The sequence below is a fragment of the Malurus melanocephalus genome, unplaced genomic scaffold (genome assembly GCF_030028575.1).
Source record: "Malurus melanocephalus ecotype Western Australia unplaced genomic scaffold, MMel_1.1 scaffold_274, whole genome shotgun sequence".
NCBI lineage: Eukaryota > Metazoa > Chordata > Aves > Passeriformes > Maluridae > Malurus > Malurus melanocephalus.
Window position 1 is genome coordinate 260,434 of NW_026623506.1, and position 19,726 is coordinate 280,159.

At 38.2% G+C, this 19,726-nt stretch overlaps 1 protein-coding gene across 4 annotated transcripts in view; it reads left to right on the forward strand.

The window, feature by feature from the left end:
• MAEA (macrophage erythroblast attacher, E3 ubiquitin ligase) overlaps nucleotides 1–19,726 on the forward strand; it is a 49,432-nt gene that overhangs the window by 11,626 nt on the left and 18,080 nt on the right. For all 4 annotated transcript variants that reach the window (XM_057376220.1, XM_057376217.1, XM_057376218.1 and 1 more), the window contains 2 exons: nucleotides 5,982–6,164; nucleotides 9,683–9,886. In XM_057376220.1, coding sequence (XP_057232203.1) covers nucleotides 6,057–6,164; nucleotides 9,683–9,886 — 312 coding nt within the window. In that variant the 5' untranslated portion in view covers nucleotides 5,982–6,056. The remainder of the gene's footprint in view (nucleotides 1–5,981; nucleotides 6,165–9,682; nucleotides 9,887–19,726) is intronic.

Sequence of the window (19,726 nt, forward strand, 5' to 3'; positions counted from 1 at the left end):
TTGGAAATGGTTTCCATATGATTTTTTTTTTCTGTAACTTTCACAGAAACTGAGACAAGGCAGACCAGCCTGTAAATTTTGTGATCTTCCAGGTTCTCTTTTTGCRGTAGAGGCATGAAACTTGCTCTTTTCAATCCTGGACAAATTTACTTCTTCACCATAACATTCCAGCAACGGTAGCAGTTTTGCAGTGTTGTCCAAGAGCTCGCTCCTCCCTTCTGCTTCCATGTACCTGTGTACCTTCAGCTTGCKTTGGACTTCTCACATAGTGAATAAAAGTACCTCTCTCCCCAGACTCAGTTGCTGATACACGATCAGGAAGGCTTAGGAGAAAACCTTACCAGAAAAGACAGGCATTTAGGAGTGAGACTTAGTTGTCCTTTGTAGCTAGGTCACAAACTCAATTCTGTAGATGCTTTTCCTTACGCTTGTTGTTTCTCTAAGGCCCTGGTAATTACAATCACTTATTTGAAGTCTAGTTGAATAAAGTGGACGTGTATGTTCGGCATGATAGTGATGAGTGCTGGATTTGTAGCTGTGACTCAGAAGGCTTTTGTGGCTGGACAACTACAACACCTCTCCAAAGGAGACCTTGCCACAGTTCATATTTGCTTTCTTATGTTGTACTCTGTCCCAAGCAGAGAGCCCTTCAGCAGTGTGTGTATTCAATTTGTTTGGAAACCSCAGGTGCTCAGTGAATGAGTGTCTGTGTCTGTTACAGAAGCTGCAAATGTGCAACAGGATAAAACTTCACTGCATTCTCAAAATGCCATTAAACTGCRCAGTAGAATTAAAGGTGCTAAAATAAGTGAAAGTCCAGTCTTCTAACAACACAAGTGCCACTGAGGTAGCAAAGYTTTTTAAGCTTTGATCATTGTAATTAATGAACTTCTATGAGGTGAAAATGGTCTGCATTCTTCTCTCCCTTTTGCTACTGCTAGAAGCTATGGTACATAGATGGCTTTCCTAAAGCAATTTTTCTCTGRGTCTATAGAGATAAGCAAGAGCTGAGGTGGGAGTGTGTTCAGCAGCTGTTTTCTATGTAGTCGATTTATGGCTACAGTATGAAGTGTGTGCACATAGATACATTCAGAGAGCCTTAAGAAGAAAAGAAAAATTAATTTCAGGAAAATCTTGATAATAAATGCAAAAGCAGTGTGCATTTCATGATGCTGTGTAAAGGATTGTCTGGTTTAGAATCAGAGAATGGCTTGCTTTGAAGGGAACTTAGAGWTRATTTAATATCAACTTCCTTGCCATGTCCATTAGACAAGGCTGSTGAAAGCCTCGTCCAACCTGGCCTTGAAAACTTCCAGGTATGGGACATCCATAGTTTCTCTGGACAGCCTGTGTCTGGGCCTTACCACSCTGACAGKAGAGGATTTMTTCCCAATATCTAATCTAAGCCCACCTTCTGCCAGTTTGAAGCTATTCCCCTTGCCCTGTCACTACATGCCCTTGTGAAAAATCCCTTTCCATCTCTTTTATAGCCCCTTTAGATACTGGAAGGTGCAGTAAGGTCTTCCTGGAGCCTTCTTTTCTCCAGACATGACAATCCCAGCTCTCTCAGCCTGACTGCACAGCAGAGGTGCTCCAGCCCTCTGATCACCTTTGTGGCCTCCTCTGGATTCTCTCCAGCAGGTCCAGATCCTTCTTATCCCAGAGCCGAGTGCAGCATTGTAGCTGGGACTTCACAAGAGCAGAGGGGCAGGATTGCCTTGCTTGATATGCTATTCATACTTGTTTTGATGCAGCCCTGTATCAGTTGGMTTGATATTATTTGTATTTCTTTAAATATTTATTTGCAGGCTGGTAATTAACACTTGGGAAGTGTATATAGTTTCCAAAAGATCAGGTTACAGTATATGCAAACATATAATACTTGTGGGATTTTTTCTACTTTTAATGTATTTCAAAAATCTCAAGAAAATGGAATCCATAAGTGAACAGCTTATTGAAAATTTATTTTGATGAAAATATATTTACTGTTAAATTCACTATATTTAAGGGTATTTCAAGTTACATTTGGTGTGGCTTCTGAAAAGAACARTTGCCTACAGTTGCCCAATTTGAACAGTTTTAGCCACTTTGTGATTTTAGAACTCTGCCTTGCTCTGGTACTTCATTTGCATTCATAGGCAGGAAGAGGACTATGTTTGGGCTGAAGGCCAGGTAGTAAACATCATAGTTGAATTCCTAAGTATACACTKAAAAACTCCCTCTGCAGTTTTCTGCTCCCTGCACTCAACTAACAACCAGCATGTAGCTCTCATGGGAGTCCTTCCTCCTCGTCCACCAGTTCAAATTTGTAGACCCAGAACAATCCTCTCCTAACTCTTGTCTCCACAGCTAGAGGTTGTTGGTGCATGTTCTGGGACAGCCCACCAGTTTTTTTGCTTTCTAAAACTAGAGTGAAGTAACTCCTGAAAGATCAGGTTAATCAGTTGTTTCTGCYTCTTTGTTAGTGTTTAGAACCTGGAAACAGTCATGCTACAATTGCAGAAGCCTCCAGCCAAGCAGACTTTACTTCACATCACAGCAAAATTTCAGTGTTGAAAAAACTTGTGTTACTGTAATTTTACCCCTTGTGTAGGTTGTTCTAACTTCAGTCAAATTCCTTTTCACTAGATTTAAGTTTGACCTGGTTTAGTACATGCTTAGTTTCAATAATGTGTCTGCAGCTGTGGAAGCTGATGAACAAAAGGAGCAGAATCTATTTAGTGCCACTGGATTTCAATGTGCTGCCCACTAATATTTTACAGCTCTCTTTTGTATCCTCTTGTATGTTCATGGTATGAGCCAACTGGGTGTGGTTTTTCAAGCTCTAACGAGTAGGACAAGTTGCCATTGTGCTTATACAGAACACATTCTGGTCAGTACTTGCTGCTTTATTTCAGATTTTTTAGTAGCTGATTTTTTCTTCTTTCCTTAAGGTAATGCTTCCCTAGGCTGTGTTTTGTCAGTCACTCTTGTCCTTAAATAAGAACTGTGTAATCCAGGTTCAGTTACAGAATGGTGCTGGCAGGAAAGATTGAAAGTCTCTAATAGGTTTATGGCAATTAATGAGATGTAAATCTTGCATCTATCTCTTAGTCCAAAAAGTTTGGTGTTGTGTTTTAATGGTGGTGCCTGTAAATCAAAGTGAACAATAATTAAAAATTTTTAGAATTGCATTGTTCAGAACACTTTCTTGTATGTTCTCCTTCCATTTCCTTTCATTATTGGCAGAAAAAAAAGTGATTGTATTGGTATTTTGCCTGTAACCTTTCAAAGGATTGTGCAGTAAAGCAAGCCAGTGCTGGGGAGATGAGACTGGGTCTTCTGGCACTGTGGAGCTGTGGGAGTAACAAAAGAACCAGCGGATGTAGAGGCAAGTTCAAGATAAAGTGCTTGCTTTGTAAGGAATATAGCAATTGCAATTCTAAATTTTGGCATTCATGGACTCTGGTCCMGTAAAGTAAGTGTAAAAGCTCTACCAAGATATGATCTCCAAATTTTCTCCTGAAAACAGCTGGTTCCATAATAAGAAACAAGTGCCTGTGCAAATCATGAAAATCTCTGGTAAAGACTATTTACTGTCAGCTTCAGTTATGCAAATAATTTCATTGTACCTTTAATTCCCCTTGTTATGGTACACTAAAGTAATGTTTATCACTATGTTTACTTCTATTTACTTTCGAAGTATATAGTGGAAACTTTTAGATTTGTAGCCTCGTCCACACAAGGTATTAATTTTGTTTTTAGGGTAGGGAGGAAAAAAGGATAAGAGAGGATTCAAAAACCTATTGCACCTAGGTGCAYTCTAAATTATATATAGTGATACCAGCAGAAATTGAAAGTTCAGTTGTTCTAAATGTCATATGAACACAAACTCTGCCAGAAGTCTGCATGCTGAAGCGACAGAGCACAGGAAATGGGAGCTGTTACTGCTCTTGAGTGCAGATAAGGAACTAGGGAAAAGGGAGATTAAACATAGACTTTTTTTCAAACTAACTAGATCTGTGTCCAGCTGGCTTCTCAAAATTTAACAAAAGCACTTTCTGTAATAGAAAAGATACCTCAAATCAGAAGTAGCTTATGAAAGTCTATTGATACAGATTTTCAGTGTGGCATGCAAAGCTGATCAGCAAAACACTTGCAGAAATATTTTTTGGTGAACAGTTAAAAAAAACACAGTGAGGGAAAAAAAGTTGTCTTAATGTTATGTGGCATCAGGTCTTAGAGTTGGAAATAAGTTTCCATGTTCAAAAACATGAGATGTCAAAATAATGCCCCCTCCCAAACAACCATTTTATCTGTGGGTCTCTAAAATATTTAGTATTTTTTGTGGAAATGGAGAAATGAGAGTTGGAGATAGAAGATTGTTATATAGGCAGCTGAGTAGGTGTTGAAGCTTATTATTTGTCATGGTTTATGTGGTTTGAGTTTTTGTGGGTGTAATGCTGGGATTTTAGTGCAAACTATATAAGGAAAATAGTTGTTTTGGCTTGATGCTTCCTGTGGTAAAATCTTGTCCTGTCATTTGTTTAGCTCTTAGTTTGAGATACCAAAACCCATTAAACAGCTCATTTCAGTCTTGAGAAGAGGTGCCCTTTCATATCTTATCAGCATTATCCTCGTGTTGTGTTACTACTACAAATAAGCACAACCATAAGCACAACCTATTGTAGATAATGCAGMGTCTTAGAAAGCAAATGCTTTGGCTCATCTTCCTTAGTCTGAGCCAAACTGTTCTCTAATGGGGAATTGTAGCAGTTATGTAGTAGCCTCTTTCCTAATAGAGCCCAKGAGTGTGACCCTGGGGATACTCTCTTGCATGCAAATAATGAGAATGAGGAAAATGGAGACCTTGATGTAATTGATTAGAAGTTACATGCTTGAAAGATTTGTAATTAAACATATACGTGATATGTACCAAACAGAGCACTGATTTGTGTTTCCTGTTTTACCTTTAACATGGATAATCTGATTGCTGCCTAAATTATGCCTTTGATTAATGGAAAAGCRATCAAGATTATCATAACTACCTGAAAGAACTTTTTAAAGATTAAAGATACGGATGAATTACATGTGTAATACTGGAATGTTTTTTAAAATTCCTGTTTCTGCGTAGTAATAGAACATCGTGTCTAAATTGCTTTTGTTGCCACTGTAGTGGAAGCATCTTAAAACTTCCTGTACGCTTTCCCCAAATCATTCACCAGGCTGTAGGCTAATCCCATCTATGTGTCCCTACTGGTCATCAATAGCAGTTTTGATATGACTGTTCCATAGAGGTGTGGGACAACTTGGACAGGAGACCTCCAAGACTGGTTATTTTTTTAATTCAGGAATGGAGCATTAGCAGAATTTACCTATTTAGTCATACAGTGTAAGATTTCATCCCTAAAAGAAAGTTTATATCGGGTTTCTATTGGCATTCCTTATAGTCCTAATGCAAGTATTATTAAAAGTAGTCTTCTGTGGATAGAAGTATGTAGGAGACTTTCTGGATTTCCTGAATAACTGTTGGTGTGCTRTGTATAAATTTTTCAGTAGCCAGTATGCATCATACATGCTTTCTCTCAAAGGTAACTCTCTGGTTTTTAATGAATTCCTGAAGGGAAGAAATGTAAACATAGAAAGTCATGTTCTGAAGTGTGATCTCTTAGTTGTAGTTTAATTTGTAACTTTCCTTTTGTAGGTATGCATTTGTATCAGTGCTTGCTACAGCCAAAGCAGGATAAGTGAAACTGGTATCAGACAAGAAACTGCAGCATTTCTCATTGTTTTTTCATAATGTTCGAAGTGTGAGCTCTTTGCTGAGTGAACTTAAATAAGGGCTTTGGTATGGGAGCTCAAATTCAATTAATGACCTCCACTCTCCTGGAACCGAGGTGTTCTTTGGGCTGCATCAGATGAAATCATCAGTCTCTCTAAGCTCTAGAGGACCTGACTTACTTAAATTCAGAAATTCTAATCATTTGATATTTCTCCTTCAGGTGCCATATGAAACACTGAACAAACGATTTCGAGCTGCACAGAAAAACATTGATCGAGAGACCAGCCACGTCACCATGGTGGTGGCAGAGCTGGAGAAGACRCTGAGCAGTTGTCCTGCTGTGGATTCAGTTGTCAGTCTCCTGGATGGAGTCGTTGAAAAACTCAGCGTTCTGAAACGCAAGGTGGGTGGTGTTCTACCTTCATTGCAGTGCTGTTTCCTTGGATTTCTTTTTCCAGGTAACAGGCATTACTGGCACTTTAAAGGCATTGGAATGCACAGTGAAACCTTGCTTCACTGTGCATAAGAAACATGATTTTGTGGTCCTTGTAAGTATCACAAACTTCTGTTGAGAGGTAAAATTAATATGTATTTATAGCTCTGAACAGGACTTTCTCTACTAACAGAAAATAAATAATAGCAATGAATTGATTTGTATCACTTCCTGCTTGTCTAATGGAAGGGTTTGTTGCATTAATTGATCAGTGAGATAGCAAAACAGGTAGAAGATCAAGCTGAAAAATGTGAAACCCCCAGTGCAGGAATAGTTGTGTGCAATGTTGAGACTTCTTTGCAGAAGAAAGTGCAAGTTGTCCTGGATTGGATTGTTATTTGAAAATTTTTTTATAAACACTTACAATTTGGAAGATTCCTAGGGAATATTAAAAGTCTTTTGAACAAAATTTGGCAGGATGACCTGCTTCTACCCGTTAAGCTTGAACAAAATACAACCAGCCTTTTATGCCTTTACCACATCTTTCCTAGAAAAAGATATATATATTCTTAGAAAAAGAAGTATAAGCCATCCTTATTTTGGATGGGAATATTACTCATCCCTAGAGTCATCAGAGCACTTACTTGAAACAAGTCTTGCAGAAAAATGAAAATAGCTCTGTCTCCTGACTCAAGAGCAATGCTTCTCCAAAAATAAATAGATGTAACATAGAAGCAAAGTAATTTTATTAAAACTTAAATGAAATAACCAACAGATATAAATCTTGATATTAAGTGAAGCATCAAAATACCTTGGAGGTTTGCAACATGAAAATAATGCTGTCATGTGTGTTGATTTGGGGTTTTTTGCTTGAACAAGGTAGCTAGGTGTTGAAAAGCTGTTCTGCAAAAGACTTCTTTAATTAATTTTTCTTTTCATCCTCAGATTGTGATACTTAAAGAGGTCTACGTTTTCTTCACTTCTCTGTTACTTACAGAAAAATAGGAGCTATTTYTGAAAGAGGTGTTGGATGTTGTGTAGTGCACACAAGTTACGTATGCTTGCCGATGTGTAGTAATGATGTGGAGGAGTAAAACTTATTTACTTGTTAAATCTTTGCTGACTGTGGGGGTGTGTCTGAAGGCATTGCTGAATGTTTTGGGTGCAAAGCTCCATTTTAGTTTAATTGCTCATTTGTTTTTGGCTGCCTGAAAGACTTTGGAGAATCTTATAACTGCTCAGAAAGAAGAAAAGGCAAAAAAAAATTGTTTAACAGTAAAAGTCGTCTGAAATACAAAGATATTGTTTCTGCTCCAAACCCTCAACTCCCAACTGTCTTCTCTATAATCTCTGCCCCGAGCAAAATTATTGTTTTCTTTAGAGCCTTTGGACCCATGTGGGATCTGTTTCCTCCTGTGTTTAGACAAGGATCTCATGAACTGCTGAGATGGCCGTAATAGAATTAGATGGTTCCTTTATTTAACACCTTACTCACACTTGAAAGAGAGCTTTTAAACACAGCAGGTTTCTTGGGTTCTGAAAATGATCCTGGGGAAACCCAGGCCTTTGTGTTTTCCCTTTTGTATCCTGTTTAATATGCTTGTTCCCTCAAGTTCTATTAATGTCCAGCAGGGCAAGTCCAGATAGACTTGCTTCAGAGGGTTTTAAAAGGGATCTGTAGCCTTTCTGAATGTACCAGAAGGATCAAAAAACCAGCAAGAGCTGTGTAAGTCCTGATATAAAGCCACATAAGAAGAGCCCTTTGGAATAAGAATGGGTCTAACCTTTGTGCCTGGCTGCCTTGAGTTCTCTAAGTTGTATTTGGAATATTTCTCAAGGCTACCTTCACATCTGATAATCCTTCAGACATCTAAAAAGTGAAAGTATGTTTTTTCTTGAGTTACTGTTTGCTTGCTGATTAGGAAGAGACCCAGCTTATAACACAAACAAAATACTTGTCTCTAAATTGTGTATTACAAAATAAAGCTGAAGTCAGAAGCAGAAGTAACTCAGACTTCAGTAATAAAAATAACTCATGCTACAAATGTTTACATGAATTTTAGTAAGAGACTCTTGTATAGTGACTAGTGTTTTAGGTGCCTAAATTTGGTATCMAGGGCCAGATCAGAGTCAGGCTTAATTGGGGGGATGGAAAAAAAAAAAACTTAGTGAACTTTCCTTGCAAGTTTTCTCTTATTTCACTTTGCTTTTCAAATACTGATCTTCCAGAAGAACTCTGTCTAGGGACAGGCATGCTAAACATAAATAGAACCAACAAATGCTGCTGGAGTTGTTATCCAAGGTTGATACTATAGCTTGAGTTCTGGGAAGGTCGCTGTGTCAGCATGGAGTGCAGAGCKGGCTGCCAAAAGCCTGCCGGGTTCTTTGGGCTGGGCTGGCAGACCTGCCTGTACCTTCCAGCTGCCAGGGCTGTGCAGCCATTCCAGCACAAGCCAGCCAGTTTGAATCACCACAAGGCAGCCTAACTTGCAGTTGCATCACTAGTGATACATTGCAGATGGGAARGGTACTAACCATCCTCTGCTGGTTTGCCTTTACCTTTGCAGGCACTTAAAGGTACTGCCAGATTTCTGTCGCCTGACATGGCCCAGAGTTGTCACGTGCTCTGTACTGAGTCAGCCCATTTGGCATTATGTGTTACGAAATTGCCTGGTAAAATTTGCAGCATAACCAGTCAGCCATCTGACTTTAAGATTGAGGGAAAGAAAGTATGAGCTGAATGTTTGGGTTTTAATTTTTAAAACAAATTGTGGTGATACCTTGGGAATGAAGTGGTGTGTTTTGTGCTGTATATGCCAATATGTTGGTTTGAAATCATCAATCTACTTCCTCTGGATAAATGTGTTTTCCTAAGTAAGGCTCCTTAGTAAGGGGTGCATGTTTCCACAGTAGCAGAGTTAAATAAAATAGTACCAGTTTAACAAAAGTAATGATTTTTGAAAAACTGCWTTTAGATCCTTGAATTACAGGTGCCAAGAGGCCAACTGTTTGTATAATTTTCATTATTGCATGGCTGATTAGAATGGCTCCAGTGTATCAGAAGTAATGTGGGTTTACTCTGCATCACTCCCCAGCAGAACTAATCCAGCAGGACAGCTGCTGGAGGAAGAAGCCATGCATAGKTTAGAGGTGGAAATTTTGCTTTTCAACTGTTTGGGTCAGATGACTGCAAACCCTCACAAAGCTCTTTGCAGGCTATTACAGCATTTACTGCCATAGTTGATACTTTGCTGGTTTTGGATGAACTGCAATTAAGCAGAAAAATGTATATATTCATAATGTCAGATATATCAAGACTTAGCTTCTGTGCAAGAATATCTTTTACACTGACATAGGAAACGTTTCTAAATGTAAGAAACACTACTGGGATAAACTGTGTAACATGTAAAGAACACTTACAAACAATTATTTTCCTTTAAAAGGAGATTGAAAATGTATAGCTCTTACTGTTAGTTTTTACTTTTTAGGCTGTTGAATCAATCCAGGCTGAAGATGAAAGTGCAAAGCTCTGCAAACGTAGGATTGAACATCTGAAGGAGCACAGTAGTGACCAGCCAGCTGCTGCAAACATGTGGAAGAAGAAACGCATGGATCGTATGATGGTGGARCATCTCCTACGCTGTGGCTACTACAACACAGCTGTAAAACTAGCCAGACAAAGTGGYATTGAGGTGGGTAGCAATGTGAACTAATTTGCTAACAAAATGGTAGTAAAGAGGAAGTTGGAAAATAGAATAAGCTGCTTTAACCTCGTAACAGTTATTTTTATGTACTGGTGTGCCTTCATTGCTAATGTTTATCTGTTAATCTTTTTAGGTTTTAGTTTGTTCTCCTTACGTGCCTAAATTGTGTTTTAATGTATTAAATAAGTCAAAATTGAAGGCATAATTTTTAGTCACAAATTACAAAGCTTTTAGATAAACACCTTACTCTATTAAAACTCAGATTAATTCTCAAATGTCATACAAAATTTCTTGTTAGAGACCTTTAGGCTTCTGATTAAGCAGGTGGTGGAGCTTCCCATCTGTCTAGCCCCACTCAGCTGATACGTGTAGGTGACCAGACTGAGCAAAACAGCATTTGTTGATTGCAGGAACAACTGTTCTATTGTATCATTCTACTGTTTAAAGGATTGAGAGGAAAGCTGACTTTACTTGGGAAAAGAAATCTTGATACAATTTGGGGTTTTAGTAGCCATTTTATCTTGCATGATCCTAAGAACATTTTACTGGTTTGCTTGTTTTCATCAATTTGTGGTTGTTGCCTTCCTTTCRCTAGTTACCAAGTTGGTTTTGCTTGGGCTCGCAGTGGGTTATGAAGTGTTTGGAGTTTGTGTACTTCAGTTTAGCTTCTTTATACAAAGCAATGCATCCTCACTGTGGTCCTCCGAAAACCACAAGGACATTAAAACTGTTTTTTTTAAGATTTTGCTGTTTATCTAGAGAAATTTTTTTTGCAAATTTTAGGTAGCCTTTGCTATTTGATCCTGAGGGATCGTTCAATCTTAAGTTATTTTGATATTCCTGAGTCCAGAAGGTATGCCACTCTTTATCATTATGTACTTTGCCTTTCTTACATAGGGTAGTTGAACACATCTGTCATTTTGTTGGGAGAAAATACGTTTTTGTACTGATGTCAAAATAGAGCATAAGTACTTGCTCTTTGTCACAGGAACCTGTGTGTCATGTGTCTGTTATTCCTTGACTGCTTTATTGGTCTAATCCTGTTTAACCAGCAGCAATTTCAGTAATGCCAAATAGGAAATAGCATGTAGAGGCTGAATAGAAGTGAGAGGGGAAGTAGCTTACAAAGTATTAATAGGAAATAGTGCTGAAAAAATCAACTGAAGAGGCTGTTGTGCCTCACTAGAGATACAGCCCATGCATATGAGTCAAAAATACCCAAGGCAATTATGCTGGGATAACTGCAGCTTGACTGGTCAGCAGCTCTCCCATTTCTGGTAGATGTTTCCCCCTGTTTTGAGCAGGMGCTCATGTCCGCTGAATCATCATCCTACTGTACCTACTAGGTCTGCTGAACAAGCACTATGGAAATATTTTCACTTTCATAGCAAGTTCTGTTATGCCTGATTAAGTAATGCTCAGCTTCGGTTTAGACATGAGTGTGGAAGTCTCTCATGATATACTGYGAGACCCTGTGATACAAAGCATCATACCTGTGAAGGCATAAAGCTTTTCATTCTGTTTGTTGAATAGAAAATTATGTGTTAAAAAGGAAGTTTTAAATAAGATTATTTACCTTCTGCCTGCAARCCTAATTCTTTTTATTTGCATAACATCAAAGTAACTCAAATAACTCAGAACACAGTTGCACATTGAATGCACTGAGGCCATTTTTCTTCTAGTTTGCTCAAATTATGCGTTTTAGTCAGCATTACAGTTTGTTTTGGCTTAATGAAGATAAGGCTTCCCTTGGTTTCTCTGCTTTGCACTTGGTCTTTCTTACTGTATAGTGATCCTCTTTGTGAGCAGCTTTTACAGCATATGATGCTGGTTGCTACACAGAATTTGTGGTTTTGCTGGTTTAATAAGACAGAATCTCTGTTTTTGTTCCTTTCTTGCTGAAGGATGTGAGCATTGAAAATGCTTACTAATGTAACTTTGCTGTAGAGATTACAAAATACCATGGTATTCTCTCATTCAAAGTAGTGTTTGTTGACTGAGGTTTCATCTGGAATTTTGATCAATATCCTCACCRCCAGTCTTGCCTTGATGTTACCACTGCTGGGTAGACGTTATACCTTAAGTAAGAGCCTGGAAAGAGGTGGTGTTAATTGTTCAGCTTGTCCAGCAGCCAGAGGTGAAGCTGGTGGACAAGTTAAGCATGGCCCAGCAATGCACTCTCATGGCAAGAGCAATTCAGCAGCACTCTGGTTCTACTGGGATAAACATCAGCAGCAGAAAGGGGGATGATCCAGCCTCTCCACTCAACGCTGATTAGACCCATCTGGAGTGCTGTGAACAGTTCTGGGCTCACCAGCAGACACAAGGACTTGTGGAGTCTCCCTGTACTTGGAGATGCTCAAAACCAGACTGGAATGGGAAAGATCCTAAGTAAACTGTTAGAGGTGACCCTGCTTTGAGCAGGGAGATTTCACAAGTTCCAGAGGTCTCAACCTCAACGGTTCTGTGATTCTGTTCCTCTGATTGCAGGGCCAATGGCCAAGGTGCCCTTTGCTGCTCCTTGGAAAGGCTGAAGGAAGAAGCTCTTTCCAGTTCAGTTGTAGCTTAGGGATCCCAGGTTAAATGCTTTCCAGTAGCTGTTAGACCAGTCTTGGGAGCAAGTCTCAGCCTGCTTGTTTTGTGTTTCTTGTATGGCTCCTGCATGTGAAGAGAGCTGCAGAGCTCCAAAGGTGCTTCATGGGTGAAGCAGGTCAGAAAGGATTCTGCTTCAATGACCAAAGGAAAACCATTAAATCATCCCTTATGTTTGAGCAAACTGTCAGCTGTGTGCTATTGGCAAAGATTGATTCTGTGCCATTGTGTCCAATTGTAATAGTTTTTGATGGGCTGTGACAAATTTTAGGCTATTTTCTAAATTAGTTACCTTCATAAGAATGATAGGCTATGAAATCTTGTAATAGAAGRTAAGTGCTTAAAAACCATGGTTATAAACTAGGAAGTAAATAGAATGGAAAAAAAGGCTAGATGTGAAAAATTATTGGGAAGTTTTAAATGTTAGAGTTATGAACTAGCTCAAGTAAGGAATAACCTTGGGTACAGGGCATTTATACAGCAAAAAGTTATGGCAGTATAAGAAATAAATTCCAAAGACAAAAYGTGTTATATGTCTTTAAAGAAAAGTAATGCTGCTTGGGAAAGTAAACCAAAATGTGAATGATATTAAAATAAGAGCTGACAGTCAAAGACAGAAATCTGTCATGTTTGTGCCAAAGTAAATATGGGGTGGAGGGGATTCTACTGTGCACTTTTTTCTTGATGTATTCTGGCTTCCTAATTATTTGGAAAACAGTTTGGGTTGAAGATGCCAATTATATATTAAGGGTTTTTTTTGTTGCATATGAATAAAACTCATCCGTATTGGCTTATTAGACTAAATAGAATCAAAATAAGGACCTTGTAATGCCACACCAATATAAAAATGCCATTTTCATGTGCAATTCATGTTTACGGCTAGCTGGCGAGGTTGTCTCTTCAACTTAGTTATTCCCTGTTCTGCTACATTTCTATCTCATTTCTATGCCATTAATTGGCATAGAAAAATAGATAAACAAATAGGTAAACGAATCTAGTTTTGGTAGTGTGATGTTTCAGTAGGAAGTTGGTTTCTGTTTGTAGATAAATTTTATAATTAGGCTGTGTATGTAGTGCTTAGTYTACTGTTTCTGGAGGTGGTGGAGTTTTAACTTTTTTTTCCCAGCCCTTTCCTTTACAGGCTGGGAAGRAAAAAATAAAAATGCAAAGTGTCCTTACATTCTTTGCTTAATTATGTATAGCTGTAGTGATTTTTGCCTGTCRGATTGAAAACAAACCCAGATTCTGAAGTCTCCCTTATCATATGCTGTAAATCCTCTTTCTGTCTTCWCTTAGCTTATTTTTGTGAAAGAATATATCTCCTTGCCTTAATGCTWATGCTGTACAAAAGCTGTACAAGTGGCAATGTTTCTTTTCTGTGAAGAATAGCATAAATTCAACCGAGTTTTTAGTGTGTTGGGGCAGGGAGCAAATGATTTTWAAATTGTAATTCACTGAGGAACAKAAGAGCTGCTACACCCCTGGGCAGSGTGGGCAAGTGGCACTGTAATRCAGTTGTCTACTTGAGTTGAAAATACTCTTAAATAGCTTAAAACTGGTTAATTTGACCTTAAATTAGGGATTAAGCATATCAATTAAAGTTCTGCCAATTAATGTTCTTAGCAATTAGATCAGTAATTAAGTAGGTGCAGCATCCTTCAGAGATGCTTAACTAGCCCTTTGCATTCATCCCAGAGCGTGCCTTTTGCTTTTGAGAACTGAGGGAGAAAAATCTTGAGGATTCTGTTGATTTCAGAAGTTTTATCTAGACATATGGCCATTGTCAACATTAATCGATATTACAAGGGCTTCTTCACACTTCAARCAGTATTGACAATTGACACAGTCCCAAAAAGATTGCAATTTTCTTGAAGTGGGAGTTCAAATCTCCAGTTACTGTCAATGGTTTCCTTGTTGAGCAGAGCTTCTAAATCTGTGGTAATGGTTATTCACTGGAGAGTATCAAAACAGGATAGATACTGAAAAGCCATTCTCAAAATACTTAATTGTCTTTCAAAGTAGTAAATACATTTATTTTCAAAAATTATTTTGTGTAAATGAAAGGAATAATAGCCACTGGGAAAAAAGCTGGTTATCTTCTGTTCTTCCTTCTCCAGTACTGTCCAGTTACTCTTTCCTACTGCATCATTGCAGCTTCAGTTTTTGTAAATTGGAAACTGTTTTCAAAGGATTAGCCTAACTAGAAAAGATGCCTGCAACAAATCTAAGTGTGTTCCTCTGTCTTAATTTTGTTATAGAAAGCTGTGTAATCTTATTTGATGTCTTGTGTCATAAGAGAAGCTTGAATTCTTAAAGTCAAGCTTCATGGCTTTTGACAAAACACTTGATCTCTTCTTTTTCCTATTCTGTATCTGTTCCTTTTTTCAACCTCGAAGTTAAATGTTCTTTCCTTGCTTTATAAAAGTGTTMCTCAGCACTGTGATATAGATCCTTCAGCTGACACCTCAATAGAATACTGCTGAAGGATTTCTGTCTTCTATGGGGCAAAATCTTACTGAAGCTGCTATTTTTGAAGTAATCCATTCCCTGAATAATCATTTTTATTTTTTACTTGACTGTCTCAAAAAGTGGGAGGTGGAAAATAACCTGCACATTAGAGCATCACAAAAAGGACCATTATTAAGTCTTATCTTTATCTTTTTAAAAAATTAAAAGCTGAATAAATGATTATTTTAACAATCATACAAATATACCTTTAGAATATACCTTGTTAAGATGCATAGTCCAAGAATTGCCTATAGGCAAACACACACATGTATTAAAGTAATTAATCMAAACAAGTTTATGTTCATAACAATTCAATTTTAAATAGGTGAATAATATTCAGCATAATGCTTGAATGTATTATTTACTTCRCTGTCATGCAGAACATAGCCAAGCTGACTTTCCAAATGCAGGCGGAATGGTAAAAGGTGTCTTTTGCCAGGAGCTATTTGTGTCTTTCTCCTGTGACTTGCTGTTCCCACACTAGAGATGTTTCAGGAAARCTATGTATGAAGGAGCTCCTAAACTGGCATAACTGATTTAAAGGTGCCAGGGTTTAATCTTGTGCTGCTTGGAGTTACCCTGCAGTACCAGGCTATAGAGAGCTACTCGGAAGCTCCCTTTAAATGTGTTTTGGCTGTACCTAGTGTAGGCATGGCAACTTTGAGTAGATTGGTATAATGAGTGTCTGGGTGTGTTCATCTGAATTTCAAAGTGCTGCAGTTTCTGCACAGCCTTGCATCTGCAGTTTGTCTCAAGCATCTTGAGGAATTAGAATTATGYAAATGTGAAATAGTCAAGATCGAAGCAGAATAACAAACTTCCTCATTACAAATCATTTGACACTTCAAAAGCCAACAACATGAAGTGTGCTGTGATGTTGAACATCTTTTTTTTTTTCAGTCCGTTTAGACAAAGTGGGTTACCTGTAGCATATCATAACTGARCTAAATTATTACAAAATGCTTAGGCTGGAAGGCTGGTGATGCTAGAAAAACTTCTGAATTGAAATTTTATCTAAATGGGSAATGGTGTTATCACCTGGAGATTACCCAGGAGTAGAAGAGATTTGGGTTCAGTTACACCTCTTCTTACTGTGTTATCTTCCTGTTACCTTTCCTTCAAAGTGTAAATCTTGCATCAAATTTAACGCTTTGTTTTACTACTGCATTAGATGACAGGATAATATTTTGTCAGAGARCACGCGTAGCTGCTAAGACAGACTAATCCTGCGTGGACAAAAGCTGCAGGGCCTGTGCTCCCCTGACAAAGGATTGGGTGCCTTTCCTCTGCTAGAAGAGGCTATGACAGAAAATGAGGCAGTTTTTTTCTGCCCAGTGATGCATCTTAAGCTCTAGAGGCTTTGTCACACCGCTGTAGTGTAGTCATTTATTACTGTACTTAGCGTGGTATAATGTGCTGATGGGCAAAGGTGCAGCCATTTGCTGRGCTACAAAAATTGCTGAGGCAGGAGTAGAGGATGCATTGGGAAAACAGATTGCTAATAACCAACCTCAGTGCTTGCTCCAACTGTGAGGCTCTTCCAAGCAGTTTATGTCCTTGAGCAAAAGGAGATGGGTGAAACACTCCTTTTCGCTTGGTTCTGGAGAAGTCAGTACCAGAATATGTATTTGGGCACCACACTTTAGGAAAGCTGTTGGCAAAACTGGAGGGAGAGGATGACTGGAAAATGTTATGGGTGGGTGCTTTTGGTAGGTGTGAGAACAGAGGTCAAATACCAAGGAGTTTTGTAATCTAGAGAAAAAAGGCTTAGGGAGGAAACAGTACACAGAATCAAACGTCAGAAAAATTGAAGTTGGACACAAGGTTAGGACATGAATTAATCACTAGAACCAGTTAACAAAAGTACCAGTATCCTCTTAAGTTATATAAAGACCATGTTTTTCTGACAGACGCTCAATAAGATACTGGCATCCTTCAAAAATAACTGAGCAGAACTAAAAGGTCTGTGCTATGCTGAGGGCACGGAAGATGCTGTCATGTGAAAAAGCTCGACTGTACACCATGGGTACTGTGTTTACTTTGTAGACAAAAAGATTTCTGGCTCTTCTGTTCACGAATCTGTGGTTTGGCTGTCTTTGCTTTTCTCCCCAGTAACTAGCTCTGCAGCTGGTTTTGAGTGGGACATTCTGTCAGTTACTCTGTTTAGTTTCTCTCTAATCCTCTTAATGTGTGTAGCATTATAACACTTAATAGTAGCTTAATGAACTTCAGRCAATGTTATTTTATGAGCACAGAGTAAGGAGGCCTCTTAATGTTCATTTGTGCCCCACTTTAACTTGTCTTCAGTAATTGTGATGCTGCTATGTTGTCACCACCTATGTCATTATTTTCTTAATTTGTATGTCCCTTCAATGTAAATGCAGTTCATATGTACCCTGTGTTGACTTTGAAAAAACTGTTATTCCATCGACCTTTTATTCCTGCCCTTGTGTAGGTGCAGAGGAATTGCATTGTGGTTCCAATTCGCATTACTGCCATCAAAACCACCTGCACTATCCTCCTTCACCTGCATGTCACTTTTCCTTTCTGCAGTGTGACTGTGGTGTGTTCCARGCTTCCTGCTCCTGCCATGTGATGCCTCTTTCACTGTTTCCCCACAGTGGGATTACACTGACCTCTTCTTCCCCAGCTGGTCTTACCTTGCAGCTCCTTGTGTTTGCCTTTCCCTGAGTTGTGTAACAGTGATCCCAGCATTGAGATGATGCCTAGATTTGCTGTGTGTTCATCACAGGGGAAATTCTAAGAAAAGAATATATTAATATAGTAGACTAAATTGACCTCTTTGTTTTTAACTCTTCATTACTGTGTTTCTATTTCACTTCCACAGAACTAAATTACACTGAAGGTTGTGTTGCRAGTAGAGGGTATGCGAGTAGTCATTAAAAGCTTAACACAGCTTTTTCTGAAGTTGCTGTTTGAGTGATCTGAGTGTTTATTGTATTTCATATACAAGTAGTTTACCATGCCACTGAATGCTGAAGTGCATCAGCAAAGGCTTTTTTATGAGRATRGTGCTCTTATGCATGTAATGTGTATAGATAGATAGTCRCTCTTATTAAAATTGTTATTGGTACATACTCCTGGCAATGAGCCAGCGATAGCTTGAGGCATACTGGCCTATTTTCAATTTCATATTGATGCTAGTAAGCAATTAAAAATAAGCAATTTGCATTTTTGAAAAAATACATAAACAGCATCTTATGATATTATAAATTGCTTATTTTATACAACAAATAGCCTATTTTATGAGAGATGCCTTTTTCCACTGAGAAAAGTTTTCTGTAAAATGCTGACTTTTTTCACTGAATCAAATCTTTTATATTATCTTGTTTAAGCCTAACATTTCTTTTTTGATGAATTAATCTTGTTTTTGAAGAGCTTATGGGAGATTTGAAAACATCAAGTATTATGTGTTTTAGTACTCATTCCTGTTTGGTTTTGAGCCCTGTTAAAGGTTCACATTTCATATGTGAAATATTCAGGGGTTTGTATTAATACTTAAATGTTCATGTGAATTATATGGGATTTTATCACACATTCCTCCTGACAGCTTTTCAGACCTGTAACTGGAGATCTCATAACGTAAAAGTACTTCAGCTCATGTGCAGAGTGGAGACCGATGGAGAGGAATTACTTGACCTGACTGCTCCAAATTTTGAAACGTTACATAAAAATCATCACATGAACAYTACACAAATTTCTGTAGTTATTTTGCTACTGCAGAAAAGATGTTTWTGTTCTTTCTAAGCCATTTGACATACAATCTAATGCAAAGTTGCTATTTTTGTTGCATCTGGTGCCAAAAATTCTGAGCTGTTTTCTTGGTGAATTTAGAGCCACATATGTAGATCTGGTTTTTTTCCAATTCACTGCTGAATTCTCTTAATCGTGCACAATCTAAAGTTACAGTCTTTTTTTGCTTAAAATTCAGTTTAAATTCACATTTTGATATATATTTGCCAGTTYAGTTCACAACTTTATAATAAACGTAGCTGTGTTTAATTTTAAATTCATGTGAAGCTTATATATCTGCCAGTTAAACCAAATTACCCTACTGCCTTTATTCATACCTCYTCATTACTTCACAGCTATTATTTTTCATAACCTTCACTGTATTTTTGTGAATCACTTCTGTAGCTCAACCATGCAAATTCATTAAGTTCTGGGCCCATTTTCATTGTTCTCTTAGTTTTGGTGTTTCAGGCTAGTGTTCATTTTTTGCTGCAGTTTTTTCCTCCATTGAGTGCTGGAGTCTCCTGGAAACAAGGTAACTGCCAAGGAGAGCACCCTGGAATGGGGTGAGATGCCCTGAGAGCTCAGCCAATCAACTCCTGGTCATGCTGACAAGAGAGTCCTAAATCTGTTCAGAGGAGGGGATGTAAACATGTTTGGGATGTTCTTACTAAGAACCTATCTGAGTAAATGGGATACACACCCATAGCCAACATAAAAGCTGTATCTACTAATCATATSATAAAGGAATCCTCATTCTTCACAGTATTTTATACCTAATAGTTGGAGTTCCGTGCAGAATCATGGGGTTGGTAACCTCCCTCCCTAGAGGCACTTTCAGCTTAAAAGAAACAGTGATATTTTAAAAGCTATATATATGTAAATCAGGCAGAGCACAGGGTGATGGATAGCTGTATTCTTGTTTAAATAAAGTATCTCTGCTTTCACTAAAATGTCTTCAGCCTTCATGTGCAG